General features: G+C 42.5%; 1 protein-coding gene across 1 annotated transcript; it reads left to right on the top strand.

Moving 5' to 3' along the window:
• Nucleotides 1-1,620: 1,620 nt before the first annotated feature.
• rfx4 (regulatory factor X, 4) lies at nt 1,621-17,247 on the top strand. Its single transcript, XM_053426565.1, has 18 exons — nt 1,621-1,866; nt 4,159-4,245; nt 4,388-4,448; nt 6,705-6,828; nt 8,094-8,155; nt 8,515-8,728; nt 9,207-9,284; nt 9,401-9,564; nt 10,049-10,149; nt 10,266-10,324; nt 10,450-10,594; nt 10,907-11,001; nt 11,498-11,615; nt 12,644-12,763; nt 13,402-13,563; nt 13,718-13,883; nt 13,999-14,137; nt 15,727-17,247. The coding sequence occupies exons 1-18, from the start codon at nt 1,824-1,826 to the stop codon at nt 15,997-15,999; spliced, it is 2,211 nt and encodes a 736-aa protein (XP_053282540.1). The 5' UTR covers nt 1,621-1,823; the 3' UTR covers nt 16,000-17,247.
• Nucleotides 17,248-17,754: the final 507 nt, after the last annotated feature.

The raw sequence follows: 17,754 nt of genomic DNA, 5'->3' as shown, positions 1-17,754 counted from the left end.
TGTGTTTATTTTTTATTAAAAGATGTTTTTATGCTTGTCAGTGGAAAGTGGAGGGTGACTCGACTGGAGGACAAACACAACGAGGCTGAGGGACAACGTACAGAAACAAACAGAGCAGCAGCCTCATTCACGTCAGCAGGAGGAAGAGAAAGTTTCTTTGAGTCGTACAGTTTCCTCTTTTCAAACCGAAGCCTTAACACCAGCAACGTGTCGTATGTAGCGTAACCATACCCCCCACTCGCACATACACACATGACTCAACTGGGGCCTTTTCACTGAACAAAAGCAGCACACATCCGTTTGTGTGTGTGAGAATAGGACGAGTGGAAGAGGCTCTCTGGAGGCTGCACCTGTCCTATTTTATGAGGCTCTAATAAGCAGATAACGGGATGAAGAAAAAAAAAAGAGCGTCCGGCTGACTCCACCTCCTCCTTATTTGACAGAAATTAATTAGATCCTATGTTGGGGTCACGGTTTTGCACTAACGACCATTTAGGCCTCTTTTGAATATTAAGTTATTAAAGGGTCATTATAGTGTTTTACTTGTGATTTATTCAGTTTAACGTCAAAATGAATTTCTTTAGTTTTTTTAGTCGTCTTGTCCTTTTCCGCCCCCCCCCTGTTCCAGTAGCTTTCTCCTTCCTGTCGGACCCTGAACAGTTACACATCCCTGTTTTAACAAACTGTGACTGTGCACGTTGTCTCGTGGCATGTTGCTGCCGCCCTGTCCCACCCGTGCTCCCAGGTGGCTGCACGTTGTGTGTCGGCGAGCAGCAGCATCAGCGCCTGCGCAGTGCAGGAGAGAGTCCTCCCTTTGCTATCCATGGTGTGGTGAGTAATTCAGCCATAATCCGCCTTTCTCCTCTCCCCTCTTCTTTCCCCTTCTCCTCTCCCCCTCTCCTGTGGTTCCATTCATATTCTAATCACAGCTTTCCCTTCTCCAGCTCTCAGGCACTCCATCAGAGCCCTCCCAGCCTCGGGCTTTGCACTTTTACTTCCCCCCCTTTGTGACCGTTCCCTCTTCTCCCAGGCACACCAAAACTAAGCAAAAGAGTGAGCGAAAAGAGGTGAAAACGCCCATTAATAAATCCACACTTGTGCCGTTTCTAGCATGTGTGGATACATGTTTGAGCACATGACGCGTCGGCCGTGCGGCGGAGTTGTCACAAACACCGTTTAATGGTGGAATGAGGTGATGAGGGAATGTGGCAACAAGTTTCTGAGGGACGTGAAGCCGCAGTTAGGATCAGCAGCAGAGGTTGTGTATGTTTGTCTGGAGCTGGGAGGTGTATAAAACTTAAATTAAATGCCATAATGGAAGATGGGGAGGCCACAGTGTTGGGACTGTGTAGATCTAAGCCTCTTTTTTTCCGTCGGGAGGGAGCTTTTCTTATTCAAAACAGCCCCACAAAAGACTTCCAGTGAGCCTTGCCACATCCCCATCTGACTTGGGGCCATTCATCAGCCTTCCAAGCCTATCAATGACATGTCCCCATCAGGGCTCCTATAAAATCAGCCCCTTTCCCATGAAACATCAGCAAACATTTTGACGGGTCTGGCTTTCCCCCCGCTGGATTTTCTGGAGTCTCTTACCCCCCCCAGCCCCCCCCACCCCACCACCCTCTTTCCTCCCTTCTTCCCACCTCCCCCCTCTCCTCCGCCAACACCACCCCTCTCTGGGCGAACCTCAGATCCTCAACATCTCCTGTGACGGGCAGTGGTCACGGAAACACCGAGCGAGACCAGGGGAGAGCCGCCGAGGAGGGGGAAGCGTGCACTAAGCCATTTTCTTGGAGGAGCCGAGCGTTGTTGATGGGAAGAGGATGCATTGCGGGCTGCTGGAGGAGCCTGATATGGATTCCACAGGTCAGTCCCCTTCAACTCTGCTTGTGTGGATGTGTGAAGGAAATCTGCTTCTGTTCAGAGACGTTGTGCGTTGAGTTTTTCTGCTGCTGCTCCTCTGGACGTCTCAAACTCGCTCTGTGGGGGCGTCCGGCTGCCTGGCTGTTGATTTTCAACTTTTTCTCATCTCTTTTTTTAACGTTTTAATTACTCAGGATCTGTTAGACAGTGTTTTTGGTCACGTGCAGTAATGAGAAGTGTGACTTCTGTGGATTGAGGAAAAGTCCCAGAAAACATGGAGTAGTCTTTAAAGCCTACAACAGGTGGTTTCTTGTCTGTTCAGTAGAAGTAGTTTTAGAAATTTCACTGGTCAGTAGTTGTGGGGAAATAAAAACAAGTGCACGTCAATGAGCAGCATCATGCACCTGTTTTTAGTTTCTTTTTCTGCTTCTAGTCTAAAGCTGGAACACTTAAGAATATATTCAGCTGCAAACTGAAGTATTTAATTTAAAGAAAAAGGAAAATCAAGTGATGCAGAGGTGGAGTTATTTCTTCAAATTAAAACATGTTTGATTAATGCATTTTCATTAAGCCTCAGTCATGGAAAAAGCACATTTTGCTGCTGCAGCTTAAAGCAGAGAAGTCTTGAATGTGTGTTAATAAATGAGAGAACATCTGTTTCACTTGTTGATCGAATTTAATCCAATTATTTCCATCCCCAACTTATCTGCTCCTGTGGCAAATGAAGCTTGAGATCTGAGCCTCTGTGGAGAATTAGCTTCACTTCACTGGTTTCACTTTTTCATTTGGTTTCATTTGTTTTTCTTTCGTTTTTTTCTTCCATCAAACAGAAACAAACGCTGTCAGTAAATGTTAAGAAATGTCAGCGACAACATGTGGTGTTTTATTCAAAGTTATATGCAAATTCTCAGGCTGTTGGTTCTTTTATTGTGTAAGAGACATTATAATTAGGATGTTATACAGAATACTTATAATCAGAATAATATTAAATCTGACGATAATCCCAGCATCTGTAATAGAGTCAAAAATAAGCTTCTAATTATTAAAACACCTTAATCAAACAAGTGAATCAAAACCCTATGCACGTCTTCGAGCTCTGTGACTTTAGGACTCTTCACGCAGACGCATCTTTTTTTCTGTCAGCTCACGCCGAACACCGACATGCAGAACCTCGTCGTGTGTAAACTTCTCAAACTTCTCAGTGTCCCTGACCTTCTGTGAATGGGCTGCACCAACAGGTCCTGCTGCCAACAGGCTGTCCCAGCAACAGATGTAATGGTGACTGTCGCCAGGTCACAAACAGAAAAAAAGGAGATTTACTCAATTAAATAAATCTTTTGTGATCAGTTTATACTTTAGATTTGATTAGTAACAGTTTTTTTACTTTAGTTTTGCATGTGGAGCGTAAAGTATTTTGGGATACATAGTAGTTTTTTATTTTCCAGTTCAATGAAAAATATTCTGCTTTTTATTTGGCTCTCCCAAATCTATCTCTAATGTTAAGTGTAATACAACTGGCTGATAAAGAAGAAGCTGTGACTTAGCGTTATAGAAAAATAATTTTAACCCTAACCCTTGCATTTAAATAAACCCCAAAAAATAATAAAGACACAATTCCAAACATTAAATTTCTTAATGACATTTATCAAATACTAAATCCTTTCTTTGAAGAAATCAAAGCAATTTTAAATGGGTTTCCACTCGGTCAGGCAGGTTCCACATGAAAGCTCTGGTGTTTTGCTGCAGCTCGGTCACAGAAAGCTCACCAGTCGTGCTATTTCTAAGTAGAAATTAAAACGGGACAATGGCCTCTATTCCAGCAGACTGCCTCAGTAATGTGCACAGGCTCTTTTAAGCAAGTGTGTACGCTCGTAGTCTCCTGGGAACAATGCTGGATTCCTGCCGTCTCTGTGAAAACATCTCAAATAGAGCCATGGCTGCTGCGCTGCCCAAACAATCCACTGTTGTCAGCTCACCCTGTCACATTAGTGACATTTATAATGTCTGTGCACGCAGCGATTTTCATGTTTGTGTAAATAAGGCTTTGGCTGCGAGTTCAATTCAGTTTTTAAATTGTCAGATATTCAGTTTAAAGTAAAAAGCTCAAGTTAGTAGAAAACAGCTGCATGTGATGTTTTTACCCAAATGAAAATAAATAAGTGTTCAGTGTTAAATTCTTAAAATTATATTGTTCTTACAGATCCACAATTTCATATTCGCTCGTCTAAATGACATTATGCAAAGTTTCTGCTGAGTAATAAGAGGAGATCTTTGGTCCTTGGTGTCTTTTCTTAGAGAGTTGGATTGAAAGATGCCTCAACGAGAGCGAGAGCAAGCGATACTCGAGTCACACGTCTCTGGGGAACATGTCCAACGATGAACGTAAGCACGACCAATGCTGTTACACCTCATCTACTGAATTCACTGAGGATTCCCATAAACTGCTGTGTTAGTTAATATCATGTCACGTTTTGCACATTGTGTCCGGTTATGTGTAAAACTCTGCACGTGTTGTTTGTTACAGAAGAAGAAAAAGAAAATAACAGAGCCTCTAAACCACATTCGACACCAGCTACTCTGGAATGGTGAGTTTAACAATAAATCTGAATGTTTTATTCTTTATTCCTCTGTAAAACTAAAGCAAATTCAAAACATAATATTTTTAGTTAAGCTGTCCCTAATTTTGTGTAACATACAGAGAATACTAAATATCACCTTTACAATTAGTTGATTTTATTCTGACTTTAATAATACAAACACGAGAGCATGTTTTACCGTGTGGTTCATCATGTTAATATCATAAATTTATAAAACACACGCTTAAATCAGTGTTTATATTCATTTAAGCCCATGTGTGGTTTATTGCTTTGTATTTAACTAAATAATATTGATCTAAATAATCTCATGAGATTGTATATTTGACTTCACATCCTCCACATGTACAAAATACAAAGCTCATACTTGTGGCCTGTGGCCGAGCCCCATGACCAATGACACCTGTTACTTAACAGCATTAAAACACACATGGGCTTAAATGAATATTAATATTGATTTAAGCTGCACTGTGGGGGGGCTTAAACCTAGGGTGAGGACGATGAGTGGAGTCACTTACCAGTTATTTAATTCTTAAAGGGACGCATTATCGACTCAAATTATATTTTAACTGCCCCCTTTAATATATTTATAATGTTTTTTATAGAAGGATTAAATGTAAACATTGTATTTTTTTATTTTACAAATTCATTTTTTTATTGAGAAATAATCCAGAAACAAAACATGTTGTCACAGGACTGTTGGACCCTAATTTACATCTAAATATTCGGAAAACTAAGATCTATGTTTACACCAGGACAAAATGATAAACACATTACTGAGTTAATTTGTTTTGAAAATGTGAAAACTTTAAAAGAAAATTTCCTTTTTCTATTTTCGTTCAGAAGAGTTCAAAGTTTTTTGAGGGGCATAAAAAGTCAGGTCAAAGACTATCTTCAATAACTCACAAAAAAATGAAGTCATGTCTCATTGAGCAGCAGCATGAGGCTCTTATAGCAGGATGGTCCATTAGAAAACAAGTGCCTAAGAGGTATTTATTTAAGATGTAGAAATAAGGTAAGAAATGTAAATCAATAAATTGTTAGAAGTGAAAATGCAGCTTGTTCCCGTCATGAAAGTCACGACTCTGAATTCTGTCCTTCAGAGAAGGGACCACTTAATAATTAAGTGGTCATCAATTAATGATATCATATATTATCTTATAATTTTGAAGAGGTTGTTTTTACAAACATTGAAAACTGCAGAAACCGGAATAATTTCCAAATCTGGTGGCTACATGATCATCATCACCAACTACAGCACAGTGAGAGCTATTCTGCCAGATACTGTCTCTTTCGGTACCTTTTTAAATATGATAAATCATATAGAATAAATCAACTTAATATCAAATTTCCACAAATATGTGCGGTTCAATGCAACGTCAGCAGCTCCTGGTGATGATGTGTCCCAAAGGCCTTTTCTAATTTGGTTACTTTTAAGTTGTGGATGATATTTTTTCTATTCTCAAGCCAAGGCTTTAAAGCTGCAGTGAGTGGTTTCTTTTCGGGACCATTAGGGGGCGGTACATACAGTAACGCATCATCTACGATCAAAGTCAATATTTTGTCTAGGCAAAGTTTGCTTCAGCGGCAGAATGTAGATGGTGAATAAAAGGAACCCAGAAGAATAACAAAGAACATTAGAAAAATACAACAAATCAGAGCCACATCAGTAATGGCAGCAAAGTTCTTCAGACATTTGTCGACCTAACACACACAACAAAGTGTTGTCTTGTGCTTTTCTTTGGGATCTGAAATACTGGACATTCTTTCACATTCTTAGCAAGTGTGTCAATGCAAATACATTTTACAGTACCATGGCGAGTATGATGTGCATCCTGTAGAGAGGATTTATTTACACATTAATTACTCTAACTGTCTGGACCCTGACATTCAGGAGGACTCCTGAACCAACACAGCGTTTTATAAGCAGAAACAGGAACCAGGGAAATATCCAAACAGTCTGATAAAATACGTCTGCAAATGTTAGAGAATTTGACCAAAATGTCGAAATGTCTTGAATTTATCAGGATTTTTCCACCAATCACTCTCTTACATAAATAAATAAAAACATTTACATTGTGGTCACCTCATTAAATGCTTTTATTGCTCTGCTGTAAAATCCATTAGCATTTTCCACTATATCTACCAGAAATGTCATTGTATTCTCATTTCATCTAATTTATGTTAACATGTTGTATTAACAAATACCAGAGTTGTTTTAATTCTGATGAACCTCATTACTCACAGGCTAGAGGAGAACTATGAGATAGCTGAAGGTGTGTGCATCCCCCGAAGTGCCCTGTACATGCATTACCTAGACTTCAGTGAGAAGCAGGACACGCAGCCTGTGAACGCAGCCAGTTTTGGAAAGGTAAGACTAAATTCTTGTGCGGATGAAAGTCAAACAGTCTTGACACGTCCTCATTCACACCTTCATCCAGTTTAACTCGAACCCATCCTCCTGAAATGTATTAGAAGTCATTGAAAGTCATTAAGGACTCAAGCAGAAGAAGAGCCGAGGCGGCAGTCAGATGTTAGAGCCTCTATGAAAAGCAATAATCACATCCCGTCAATGAGCCTCAGTCGGACCATTTCATGCCTGGCTTGGTTTCGCCCGGGCTCTGGCTGCTGTGTTGGAGTAATATCGTCTGCAGCTCAGTGTGAAGCAAAGCTCTGTGGCCGCTCACTGAACACATAATCTAGAGCCAAAGGAGATGTGCTTTCGTCTGTTCCCACAACCCCAACAAGTTCCTCAGCCGTCCTACCCCCAGCCATCCCCTGTACCCTGGACTCCGGCCCCAACCCCCAACCCCAGGCCCACCCCCGCCCCTTTGCAGCTCCTGTCGGAAGATATTGAAAAAGAGAAGGGGCCTGGATTAATGTGTAATTAAAGGAAATTTGGAAGGGTGAGATGTTGCGGAATGTTAGATCAGTGGCTGGAGCAGTGTGGGGTGTCCTTTAGGAAGGCTTCATTGATTCAGGACAAAAAAACGAGAGAGGGCCCGGACTGCCTCCCTGTCTGCTCATTTATCAAGCGGGGCCTGACAGAAACTTCACAGCTTGGCCTCTTTTTTCATCCCACACAATGGAGAGCTACACTGTTTGCTAAAGTTTCTGCACCAGGAGCTGGACCAAGGATCCAATCTCTTTGGACAAAAAGCGAGGAGAGGAAGAAGGAGGGAGTGGGGGAGAGAAAGAGAGCGCGAGGGAGAGGGGATGGATGAGGGGAGACTGTTGATATAGAAAAAAAAAAATAGTAATACCCCTGGATGTCATAAATGGATGGTTCTCAAAGCTTTTATTTTCCTCCCAGACCTCCCAGTGGACACAGTGATGAGATGTTTGTGTTGTTCTGCTGACAAACTTTATTAAACACTTTATCATAAGGAACTGAATGAACAAGTACAGAGTATTACAGAGTATACTTTATGTGTACATATTTTTCTGTTCATTAATACATACTGTTACTGACGCATAGATTTCTACTATCCACCGAGTCAAAAGTACACAAGTCTATATTTTATAAAGATGCTATTGACTTCATTTGACTTTCTTTTTCACTTAATTTTTATGAATTAATGTAAAAGGCTCAGATTAATCTGATGTAAATGAACTGTTTCTCTCCCACATCCACAGATCATAAGGCAACAGTTTCCAGCGTTAACTACCAGAAGACTGGGGACGAGAGGGCAGTCCAAGTGAGTTGGTCTAGTTTGGCTTTTGTCCTAAAGAAATCTAAACACAAAAATACAAAGAATCATGAATAGAAAAACACGAAAAATCTCTAAACATAAAGGAAAATGTATTTTTCCAGTTTACTGAAAATCTATACAAATCTATCTGGTACAAAGCAGATTAATGTTGAGTTTGATACAAGTAAAGATTTAAAATTGTAGCACAGGTGAGAATAGATTTATGAGAATGATCTGATAGAAGACATTTTACGAAACAGTTGTAATTTATACAAAAAGCTGATTTTTTTCTTTCACAGTTGTCGATAGTAGTGTTACTCGTACTCGACTGGGGAAGAATAACCCGCGTCTCCTCCTCTCCGCAGGTACCACTACTACGGCATCGCAGTGAAGGAGTCCTCTCAGTACTATGATGTGATGTACTCCAAGAAGGGAGCGGCGTGGGTGAACGAGACGGGGAAGAAAGAGGTCACCAAGCAGACAGTGGCGTATTCACCGCGCTCCAAGCTGGGGACGCTCCTGCCAGAGTTTCCAAATGTCAAAGACCTAAATTTGCCCGCCAGCCTGCCAGAGGAGAGGGTAAACAGGAGTTTTAAAAGTCCATCCTTACAGCCCCCCCCCACACACACACACACACCCACTCGCCCCTCTCATCCCACCTCTCCCTGCCATCTCTGCGCCCCCTCTGGCTCTTTTATCTGGATTTCCACTTGGTCTGCGTTTAGAGAAGGACCCCGAGGATTTATATGCTGGCTCCTCACTAACTCTTAATCTTTTGGGGGAGATAATAAGATCTAGCAATGACAAAGGACAGGCACTAGCTGTCCAGCTTTTAAAGAGGGGCCATGATTTTAAATGGTTTGTGTTTTGCTGATCTCTAAAGCTCGTTTTATATTACTCCGCTCCAGCCTAGACCTGTTACGTGTATTTATTGGTTCACATGCTTTGTTTAAGATTTATTCTCTTGTTGTTGTACCCTGGTTTTCCACCAAAAGAGAGAGAAAAAGGCTATTAAGTGTGTGAGGCAATTAGATGAATGTTGTGTTGTTGCCCACAGGTGTCAACCTTCATCATGATGTACAGAACGCACTGTCAGAGGATACTGGACACTGTGATCCGAGCCAACTTCGACGAGGCAAGGCGTCTCTTCTAACCCTTGTTTATTTTAAATCAAACTTTCTTTTGCAGAAAGTTTGACTTTGTGTAACTCTTTGTGTGTAACGTCATGGTGTGTGTGTTTTTTGCGTGCAGGTCCAAAGCTTCCTGCTGCACTTCTGGCAGGGCATGCCCCCCCACATGCTCCCTGTCCTCGGCTCCGCCACGGTGGTGAACATAGTCGGTGTCTGTGACTCCATCCTCTATAAGGCCATCTCTGGGGTGCTGATGCCCACCGTCCTGCAAGCACTGCCTGACAGGTGAGTCGGGTTGGAGCCTCCACTTGACTACAGACCTTTATTTTTTGCAAATCTGCAGTTTGTCTAATGATCTCCATACATTTTAAAATTGTATTAAACGACCCTCTGTCTTGAGTAGGGTGTTTAATCATTTCACAGGAAAGATCCACTTTTCAAGAAAAAATATTTAAGAATTGCAGAAACATTTTGAATCGAGTTTGGAAAGTTTGGAGAAAACAAAACTTTAAAAAACTCGTCAGCTTTTAATTCAGTTCTGGATTTTTAAGCACAATTATTATATTTGAGTTTGAAATAAGGAGTGAATAAAACAATTAACCAGTGGAAAAACTCAATTGTTCAAATGATTTTTCAATAAAGCCATTATTAGTCATAATTAATATTCCGCCATGTTTCCAGCCTCCAAAACGTGAGGATTTGTCCTTTTTCTTTTCCACTTACTGCGTTTTTAATAGATTTCCATGTTTCTGTTTTCTCTCATTCACAGTTTGACTCAGGTTATTCGAAAATTTGCCAAACAGCTCGATGAGTGGCTTAAAATAGCACTTCATGACCTTCCTGAAAACCTGAGAAACATCAAATTCGAATGTAAGTATCAATCCACTGGTAACATCTTAAAAACACGCATTCTACAAAAAATGAATGCATGATGAAATAATTGATTATTCACAGGAGTAACCACTCTCTTATTTTTTTGTTGCCAGTATCGAGGAGATTTTCTCAGATTCTAAAGCGACAAACATCGTTAAACCATCTCTGTCAGGTATGTGTCGGGCTCTGAATGCTTTTTCTCTTTTAATAAAATCCATATGAAGGGCTGATCGCGGCTGATAAGTGAAACGGGTGTCTGCTCGTGTGAGTAATATTGTTGATGCATCTGTCCCCAAGGCGTCGCGGACTGTGATAAACAGCTCCGACATCACCTTTCAAATGCTGGAGGACTGGAGGAATGTGGACTTGAACAGCATCACCAAGCAGACACTTTACACCATGGAGGACTCACAAGAGGAGCACAGGCAGCTCATTATCCATTGTAAGTCTATGCAGCTAAACTGACTCCACTCGAACACTTCCAGCCGCACACACAGTTACACTTTACCTTCACGCAAACAACCCACCGAGTGACAATCATTCCCACGACCGGCAGAGTCAAAGCTGTAATGATGGAGAGCTAAAGGTTAAAAAGGTTCCCTCTGCTCTGAAACACCCTGCGGAGCATCTCCAGTCATCAGTCCTGATGGGATCAGGGGTCACAGATACGCAGAAGCTGTCGTAGGGACACGTTTGTTTTAGTCTCGGGTGATGTTGAATCCTACGTAACCTGACGTTCTGCCTCCTGTCACAGTGTATCAGGAGTTCGACCGCCTGCTGGAGGAGCAGTCCCCGATCGAGGCGTACATCGAGTGGCTGGACACCATGGTGGACCGCTGTGTCGTCAAGGTCAGACAGAAAATACTGCTCTTTAAACGTGCACTGACTCAGCACATTTTTGAAAAAAGTCAATGTGTTAAGGTCAAGTCCCGCAGATTTAAACAGATTCTGAGAAGTGACTTCAGATAAATGTTTAAAGTATTTGCACAGCAGATCACTTTGCCCTTAAAAAGACACCTGCGGCTCAAAGCCACTCGTTGCTGCGTGTCTTTTTACACACAGGCACTTAGCCTGCAATCCTCCCAGTTAATGATGTCTTCAAGCTTCCCATTTGCGTCCATTATGGCCAGATATGGGCTTGTAAAATGTGGTCGCCCTGGCAACGTCTTGGACTGCCCAGACAATAGTTCAATGGGAAGGCGTGTCCCCGGGGGCAAATTAAATAGTTGACTTGTTGACATGTTTTTCGTTCCTAAGGGTTAAGCCCCAATACGGACCCGGGGGTTAATTCTACCCCGGCGTCCCGACCCTTCCCCCTCTTTTCTCATGGAAATCTTCTCTCTAGGTGGCAGGGAAGAGGCCCGGCTGCCTGAAGAAGGTGGCCCAGCAGTTCCTGCTGATGTGGTCGTGTTTCGGTACCAGAGTGATCCGGGATATGACCCTCCACAGCGCGCCCAGCTTCGGTGAGCAACTAATGCTTTGTCATCATCCCTGCAGCAGGAGGGAAATTCAATTTAATTCTGCTCCACATAAGGATCAATGAACACTTAGAAGAATTTGCACTGAGCATTTTACACTTTAACCAATTGAGCAAAATTTGGAAATTTAATTTAAATTTAATAACTCTTAACCAGGGATGTCCATGAAAAGAGCGAGTGGATTAAACTCATATTTCTAAAGTAATGATAATACATTTTATTTATATAGCACTTTCCAAGCCCAAATTGCGTTTGTCATATATCACCACTGATGAGTGAAACTGGTTTAAACTTTCAGCTTCACCATGTAAACATTTCAAGATTCTCAAATAGGACGAACAAGTAAATCACTCTGCAAATTGCCGGTGCTTGTTGTGGGCGGCCGAGGTTTGCACCAAGTGAAAAGCAGTGAAAATGAAAGAAAAGCAAATGGCTGCTCTTTCCTGTACTTGTGTCTTTGGCCGTGTCTGTGAATATCAAAGACACAGCTGGTTGCGGTGTTTTGATAGAGCAGGTCTCCGTGCACAAACAGCTAATTAACAAAAGCCGACCCCCCGCCACCGTGCACATGATGTGTTTGCCTGTCTTTTCCATTTTACGACCGGTCAGTATTATACCCTGCTCCCCCCTAAATAGCCACAAGTGTTTATTATGCGCACGGTGGTGGCGGCAGCGACCGGCACAATGACACAATTGTGACACTCCCTCACAGGCCAGGGTCTCGTCTTCCGTGCGACCCCGGGGTCAGCTGACATATTTCTGGCCCTGGGTCGGTACATGGAAACCAGCGCACTTGCTTCCTTCTAATAACAGGGGCCGTGCTGTCAGTGTGCAGGATGTGAAGTCATCAAATAGATGCTTTTAGAAACATCTTTATGGTCGTCATCATTAATGTCTTCCACTGGCATCTTTTTCAACTGAGCCTCACTCCCTGTCACCGAGTCACTTCTTTAACCTGATGAGGTCAAAGCTGTTTCTGATGAATAACACTTGTCCTGTGTGTTTGTGTCCAGGCTCCTTCCACCTGATCCACCTCATGTTCGATGATTATGTTCTTTACCTGCTGGAGTCGCTGCACTGCCAGGAGAGAGCCAACGACCTCATGAGGGCCATGAAGAGTGAGGGCAGCACAGGTGAGGCCGCTGCACGCACAACAGGTTGTCTGCGAAAACGTGCTATGTAGTAGTTTGTTGGGTTTATATTGTTTGAATTATATACGCTTGTTTAGTGTGAAGCCATCAGCTTGGGCTTAGGAAATTGTGATATATATTTTCCCCTTTTTCTTTTACAGGTTACATTTCACAAGGCAAAAAACTAATTGAGAAATGACTTGAAATAATTGTCGGTTAAAATGTTTACTGGTTTATATTCAACGTAATCAACAATATAATAAATAATAAAAATAAAATAATATATAATAAAATCTTTACAGCTTCAAATGTCCTAGTATTTATTTTACTTGACAATTATGGGGCATAATTGCAGATTAGAAAGACCCCCCCCCCAAAAAAAGGAATTATGGGTTTGTTGACTAATAGATATAGAATAGTTTAATAAGTCGAATGTAATATACCTTCAACAAGAAGAGCAAGAATAGAAAAATAGGAAACTTGAATTATTGAATTATTCTCATGTCATTGAGTTACAATCCAAACATGTTTCACTGATGAACACAAAGAGTTTGAACCTCTCAGAGTAACTAGATTTATTTTGGCTCTTTAACACCAAACACCGCCTCTTGTATTAAAATGTCGTCTTTTCTCACCTTCAGCAGAGAGAGAGGAGGAGTTCCCGGTGAAAGAAACCACTCCCACCTCCCCGTCCCCAGGATCCTTCTCCCCTGCTCGCTCCGTCCACTCTGTGGGCGTCTCCTCCACCAGCTCCCCCACAGCGGCCGTGTCTCCAGAGTACACCGGAGTCCCTACCACCACAGGTGAGGCAGGCATCAGTCACACACACACACACACACACACACACACACACACACACACACACACACACACACACACGCAGGGTATAACAGGGTTCACTGAGCATAGGTTCTCTGCGCCAACACATTTGTCTCTGTGTCTATATATGTCTACCAGGCGCTGTTCAGTCATATACCTGGTCCCTTACATACACAGTGACAACAGCCGGCGGCTCCGCTCCAGAGGCCGGACAGCAGCTGTCCTGTATGAGGAACAGCGCTCCCGTCCCTCCTCCCTCCTCCGCACACCGGTTGCCAGTGTACACCCACAGAGAGGAGCATGGGTAATTACATGATTTTCACGATTATGTTAAGTTTTCGTACGCTTAGTAAACTAGTAACTTAACTAGCACATTTTGTTGAATACTTTCTTTTAACGTATTGCTGTCTGTATTGTAGGTATACTGGTAGCTACAACTACGGCAGCTACGCCAACCAGCATCCTCACTCTATCCAGAGCCAGTACCCGAGTCTGGCCCATGAGCCGGCGCTCCCCGCCCCCCTCCACTACTCCGCCTACCACCGCTCATCTGCACAGGTCAGTGTCCACCACCACAAAGACCATCCAATAACAATCAGTCAGTGAATTTGCTAATTGAAATGAATTAACCCATTAATGTAGGCCCGAGTTTTTAAAACGTAAATCACAAATATAGATGAAACAATTCAGGCAACTAAACTGTTTATATATCATATAATATATATTCACTCTATTAAGTTAAATGAAAAGTTTTATAAGTTACTCATCATTGCTAAGAGAGTACCTAAACTGAAGATATTAAGTTAGCAATCAGCTAAATTAAAAACTGAAGTACACATTATGCAAAATCATGCATATTTGCAGAATATTATGTTATAATTATAACATTTTGGGATGGTTTAATTAGCTTTGTAGTTGATAATAAGAAGAAGATGTTCTGGAAGCCTGAGAGTATAACTATGCCCTGTAATACATGTCAGGATACAGTATTTATAAAGTTATGCCTATTTAATTCATATATAATAAAGTACTCCTTATTTGCACACTAGCAGCTCATGTGCAGTTGATTTTTGAATGAGAATATCATCAGCCTGTCTCTGAACTGTCCTGTGAAGGCAGACCTACACTTGAGTGAGGTGTTGTTTTGACGAGTCGGTGGTGTTCCAGCTAATGTCCCGGCTGCTGAGAGTTTACTCTTTTGCTGGTAATTTCCTGTTAAGGGTCCTCGAGCCTCAACTGCTCGTACGGTGGGGGGGGGGGGGGTCCGACAGGGGCCTCAGCGCTCAGCGTGTTTCTTAAAGTCCCAGAATCAGCCTCTCCACACAGCGGAAGCAGGGAAGTGAAAGGTGGCCCGGCCGGGGCAGAGAGGGGCCCTGCTCTGTCACTCCTCTCTCCAGCTCTCAATAGTCTCTTCATCTGTTTGAGCCAGTCGCCAAAGAGCGGGGCAAGGGGGCGTTTATTAAAATATTGTTATTCAATGGTTTCTTTTCTGCCTGTGAACAAGAGGCAGCTGAGGCGTCTGTCCTGCTCTCTGACCTGCAGTGACTGTCTTTTTCCATGCCGTGGTCGCCCATAATGGATTCGACTGTCGTGTTTATATTTAGTGAGAAAAGGGAAAAGGGTCTAACTTCCTTTTTTTTTTTTTTTTAAAGACTGTCTGAGCTTAAATCGGGCACAATGCCGGAGCTTTGTGCGTACGAGAGGTTGGCGATGGAGCTGACACCAATAGAAAACTTTGTCGGATCCACATCTGTCCGAAAATATTTCAGTCAACACGCAGATTTCCTCAGCTGGTGTTTGTGGTCAGGCACCAAGGGCAACAACAATAACACAGGAAGACCAGTTTTCCAGCTAATGTCTAATTTACTTAAGTGGCCTAATTTTCTATTTTGTCCAGTCTGCTAAAACTTGTAAAGCAATTATCCTGAGAGGAAATGATTGGTGGCAGGGTCAGTTCACACCCGACGTTACATGGTTATCACAGATTCACATATAATATGAACAGGACTGTAGCTTGGAGGACACGGGACTTATGTCTTCTCTAAGTGATCTGAGAAAATTTGTGTTTCAGTTTACAAGTTAAAAACGTTGGAGTGTGATGGCTTTTATTCCACTCATGTCTCTCCTCCTCTTCTTCTCCTCAACAGTACCAACTCAACGGTCAGATGTCTCGGATGGAGCCTTGCTTGATGGGCAGCACTCCTCGGTTGCACCCCACACCTGTGGCCTCTCGCTGGCCGGATGTGTCACCGACCAACAGCTGTTACACCAGCCCACCTATGCATTCATCCCGCTATGCCACCTCGGGGGACATGTACTCCCCCCTGGGCCCACGCAGGAACTCAGAGTACGAACACTCGCAGCATTTCCCCGGCTTCGCCTATATCAATGGAGAGGCCACCACAGGCTGGGCTAAATAGCCTTCAAGCACTGATTTGCTATGTACAAGCTCCAGACCTGCCACACAGGTGGATGCAAAGTCTCTGGACACTTCCAATCAAGTACACGAAGGAATCATGGTGTGGACGTACAGACAATTTGAAAAGACTCATTCCGTCAATCACGCTGATGATCTCGGTGTTTGTCAAAAGTTTCTTCAGCAGGCGATGGAAGAAAACTATTAAATCATACAGATTGTCAAAACTTGCAGCAAAATCATTTTGACAGTGCAATGCTGCTGCCAAGCTGTGCCTTTGTTTTTAGGAATGTACACCTCTGCCCTCGTCGGTCTCACAAGTCACCGCGCACATCCTCCAACCAGCCGTCGGTCAGTCACCTCTCTGGCTGATGGACCAGTGTGTTGTAACCTGTTACTGACACCAGTACAATCTCAGTGACACCCCTGTCTCTGGTTTCTCAGCCCTGTGCAGCGTCGTGTCCTGAACTCACTGCAGCAGATAAATGATGAACTGCACTGCCTTAACGTTCTCCTGGGACACCGGTATCAAACAGTGGCACAAAGCTAGAACTTAACGAGTGACAGATAGAAACTCATGAGACCTTGATCGGCGTGTGAAGGTGTCTTCATCTTGGATAGTGTTTTTAATGATTGAATGCTGTGACTCAAAAACAACTGTGTGAGTTTGTTTTGTCGCAAGCTTTTCTGCTGTTTCCCTGTGACCACATATATACATATACATATATGTACATATATATGTATATATATATTTGAGTATGTATTTTCTGTAACATGGTTTGTTCTTTATTTTCTATGTTACAACTGGTACTTTGTTCTCTGTTTTGTATGGTTAGTAGAGGACGCATTAACCATTAATTAGGGTTGTGTGTTTTTATAATGCACTCAAAGCAACTGAGGACCTATTACCCTATGGGTATTTATAAAAAGGGAAAATATCAAAGTGTACAGTAACATGAATTCTAGTCACTTTCTTCTGTAAATAAAAGCACTGGAAACCATTTGTGGTGACTGTTAAACTATCACAGTCCAAACTGATGTGTATGTGGGAAAGATGTTGCCACATAAATAATTTCACAATCTAAAGCTGTGAGTTGTCTTTGTCAAAATGTTCTCTTAATATAGTCTGTCTGTTCTGTATCTTGATAATTCTCCGAATCCGTTTCAGCACTGGGGCAAAGTCTTGAATTCCACTGATCTGTTTGCTTTCTATGTTTAATATAGGATGGCTAATACAATTATTTAAATCACATCCTACTTATTTGTCAAATATGTGGATTTTTGTAACTTCAGATAAGTGTTGGACTTAAATTCATGAATTGATTTCAGCCTTCTCTCACAATCCCCACACACGTTTAGATGTTGATAAGGAGGTGATTTTTACTTCTCTCTCCGTGCATCCCATTGACAACACATGGGGGGGGGGGGGGGGTGGCCAGTAGCACAAAGGCCACACTGCAGAAAGAATCACATTTGAATAGAGAGAATGTCCCGCTGTGCCGAGGTCATTGTACCTCAGTCCCGTAACCTTTGACCTCTGACCCCTGCCGAGGTTTGTATTTATTAGAACATAGATCCCCTGTGTTCTGTTTCATTCTGCGGGATTCACAACGGATACTTTCCAAACCGAGAACGTGTTTACAGCAATGGACAAAAAAAAGGGGGCCGCCTTCATTGTGATTTAATCACCTGACCTGAGTGTCAGTATCAATATCCGCTGAGGATTTCAGAGGAAGATTGGTGAGTGTGGGTGAGCACC

Source organism: Pleuronectes platessa, chromosome 7, assembly GCF_947347685.1.
Source record: "Pleuronectes platessa chromosome 7, fPlePla1.1, whole genome shotgun sequence".
NCBI classification, from domain to species: domain Eukaryota; kingdom Metazoa; phylum Chordata; class Actinopteri; order Pleuronectiformes; family Pleuronectidae; genus Pleuronectes; species Pleuronectes platessa.
This window is presented reverse-complemented; position numbering and strand designations above follow the sequence as displayed.